Raw genomic sequence first — 3,311 nt, 5'->3', positions numbered from 1 at the left:
CAAGAAATAAAAGAAGCTGTCTTTAAGCATTATGCGAGTATTTTTGAAAATAAAACGGGTGAGAGGCCGAGCTTGGAGGAGTTACATTATCCATCTTTAGATCAAGAGAAATCCGCAGGTCTTGAAGCACCCTTCGATGAAAAGGAAAATTTTGATGCTATACACGATTGCGGCAGCTCAAAAGCACCGGGCCCGGATGGTTTTAACATGCTTTTTTTCAAAAAATTCTGGGAGACTATTAAATCCGGTTTAATGGCGGCTATTCAATGGTTCTGGGAGAAGGGGGAATTCTCAAGGGGCTGCAATGCATCTTTCATAACTCTCGTTCCAAAAAAGACCGATCCGATGAGTCTTGGTGATTATCGTCCTATCAGCTTGATCAGTAGTTATTACAAAATCATCGCAAAGATTCTTTCAAATAGGCTTCAAAGGGTAGTACCTGATCTTGTGGGTTCTGAACAGTCGGCATTCTTAAAAGGCAGGTTCATCTTAGATGGCGCCCTTATTGCAAATGAAACATTGGGATTTATCAAGTCAAATAAGCAAAAGGGTCTTATCTTTAAGGTGGATTTCGAGAAGGCTTTTGACTGCCTCAATTGGGACTATTTGATGGAAGTTATGCGCTGCATGGGGTTCGGTGAAAGATGGCGTAGTTGGATTATGTCTTGTCTTAAGTCTGCCACAGTTTCGGTGTTGATTAACGGGTCCCCAACCCGGGAGTTCACTTTGGGAAGAGGTGTTCGTCAGGGTGATCCCTTATCACCGTTCCTATTCATCTTAGCTGCGGAAGGTTTAAATATACTATCCAAGGCGGCGGTTGATAGGAACCTATTCAAGGGTGTCGAAGTCGGAAAAGAAAGGGTCCTCATATCACACCTCCAATATGCGGATGACACTATTTTTTTTTGGGAATTGGAATACAAGCAATGCCCTTAATCTCATAAACATACTCAAGTGTTTTGAACTATCCTCGGGCCTCAAAGTTAATCTACACAAGAGTTTTGTTTACGGTGTTGGGGTTCTTTCGAAGAGGTGGAAATTATGGCCGAAAGAATGGGATGTAAAGCGGGGAAGCTACCTTTTATTTACCTTGGCCTCCCTATTGGCACTAGAATGACTAGTGTTTCGGCTTGGCAACCGGTGATAGATAAATTCAAAAGCCGTTTATCGGATTGGAAAATGTGGTCGACCTCATTTGGCGGGCGTCTAGTCCTCATTAAATCGGTTCTAAGTAGTCTTCCGTTGTATTATTTTTCGCTATTCCGTGCCCCATCGAGTGTCACCAAATTACTTGAGAGTGTGAGACGTATATTTTTTTGGGGCGGGGATCTTTCGGGAAACAAAATATCGTGGGTTAAATGGGACAAGGTCATATCCTCATACGAGGCGGGGGGTCTTAACATTGGGAGTCTTAAAAGCGAAAATTTAGCCTTACTTGGGAAATGGTGGTGGAGGTTTAAAACCGAAACCGATTCCCCATGGGTTAAAGTGATTCGTAGTTTGTATGGCGCTAATGGTAGCTTAGTGATGGATGTTGATAACTCTCAATGTTCATCACTAGGTGTTTGGGCTAATATTATTCGTGCAGGGAAACATATTGAAGATTTGCAAATTCAATTCAAGGACTCTTTCGACAAGATCGTTGGCAATGGTGAATCCATATCCTTTTGGAATGATTGTTGGTGCGGGACTAATAATTTTCGTGAATTGTTTCCAAGATTATATAGATTAGAAAATAATAAAAATGTCTATGTCCAAGCTCGTCTGATTACTTGTGTTTCGTATAATACTTCGGTTCTTAGAGCTTCTGATGGGGATGTTTCTGCCTCAGACAATTCGATCAACTCAGCTGCAAGTCGTGTCCTCCCTGCCGTCGGTTCTCAGTTTGTTACTGCTGCTGTTCAGTCACGGCCTGCTACAGGGGTTTCGGTTCCAGTCGATACAGCAAATAATTCCTGGGTTCATGCGGATAATCCCTCGGGTTTTAATGGGGATACGAATAATATAGTTTGGGATTGGGTTCGGCATCCTACAGGGCGCACTCTAGGTGAATTATCGGTTTTAAAAAATCTGCTTCGCAATGTAAACTTGGATCAAGGAAAAAAAGACAGCTGGAAGTGGTCTCTCTCATCGAATGGGCTATTTTCGGTAAAAAAAGTTATCATCTCTCATCGACAACCGATTACTAGAATGCAACAATCTCGTGTGTGAAAAAACTTACCGCAATGGTTTGGTCCCTAAAAAGATCGAACTATTTGTATGGCGAACTTTGTTGAAGCGTCTTCCGGTTAGGCTTGAGCTTGACTCTAGGGGCATTGATCTACATAGCGTTCGTTGCCCTCTATGCGATGATGGCCTCGAATCGGTAGAACACTCGATAATTCTTTGTCGACATGCTCAAGACGTGTGGTGTCGGGTCTTCAAATGGTGGGATCGTGGAACTTTCTTGGGTTCTTCTTTATCGGATCTTCTTCGTGATAGTGTCAACGTGGGCTTGATTTGGCAAGGAGTCATTTGGGTCACTTCATACCTAATTTGGAAAAACCGCAACAATATGGTTTTTCGTAACAAAAGTTGGAGCGCCCCGGTGGCTCTTTGTGAAATCCAAGCCATCTCCTTCGACTGGTTATCGTGTAAATATAAAGGTGCCAAGATTGAGTGGAACACTTGGTTAACACAACCAAGCACGTATCTGTAATAGTTAGTATGGGTTAGGTTGCAATCTCTGCTTCCTCACCCGTTCTTTCTCCCGTTCTTTCTCTTTGGATTTTCGTATCGTGTGTCGTAGTCTTCTAGGGGCACATGTTGCCTCATTTCGTGTTGTACCTTGGATACTTTTTTAATGAAATTTCACTTGCCTTTAAAAAAAAACGTTCACGTGTTTATATAGATTAGATTGTATTTGTGGAATGTAAGGGATTGTAACATGAAAGTATTTTTTATTGGTTGGTCAAATAGAAGATCTATCAATCAGATGCTCGAATTAAACGCAATTTAGCAACGCTTGAATTAAACGCAATTTGTAGCGCTCGAATTAAAATATCCCAATTAAGTTTTATAATATCTATTTATGCAAAAATAAAATAAAATAAAATAAATGGAGCAGAGTAACATATCTATTTTTTTATTTTTTTTGGATATACTTTTTTTTATCATCTATTGGTAAAAAACAATGGGGAATGACTAACGTATTTTGTATCCGTTTTTTCGCTATAAAAAAAAAAAAAAAAAAAAAAAAAAAACTAACATACTCAATTTCTTATTTCTAAATAGAGTATATAAGTGTCATCTTGTTTCGTTTCATGATTAAT

The 3,311-nt window shown here is 40.1% G+C and overlaps 1 protein-coding gene across 1 annotated transcript; it reads left to right on the top strand.

Moving 5' to 3' along the window:
• Window positions 1-1,041: 1,041 nt before the first annotated feature.
• Window positions 1,042-2,698, top strand: LOC139842867 (uncharacterized). Its single transcript, XM_071832967.1, has 2 exons — window positions 1,042-2,148; window positions 2,246-2,698. The coding sequence occupies exons 1-2, from the start codon at window positions 1,042-1,044 to the stop codon at window positions 2,696-2,698; spliced, it is 1,560 nt and encodes a 519-aa protein (XP_071689068.1).
• The last annotated feature ends 613 nt before the right edge of the window (window positions 2,699-3,311 follow it).

The sequence above is a fragment of the Rutidosis leptorrhynchoides genome, chromosome 4 (genome assembly GCF_046630445.1).
Source record: "Rutidosis leptorrhynchoides isolate AG116_Rl617_1_P2 chromosome 4, CSIRO_AGI_Rlap_v1, whole genome shotgun sequence".
NCBI lineage: Eukaryota > Viridiplantae > Streptophyta > Magnoliopsida > Asterales > Asteraceae > Rutidosis > Rutidosis leptorrhynchoides.
Note: the sequence above shows the minus strand (reverse complement) of the source record. Positions and strands in the feature narration are given on the sequence as shown.

Coding starts and splice junctions, on each gene's coding strand:
- LOC139842867 (XM_071832967.1), top strand. CDS start 1,042: ATGGCCGAAAGAATGGGATGTAAAGCGGGGAAGCTACCTTTTATTTAC. Junction 2,149..2,245: donor CATCGAATGGGCTATTTTCG/GTAAAAAAAGTT, acceptor GTCCCTAAAAAG/ATCGAACTATTTGTATGGCG.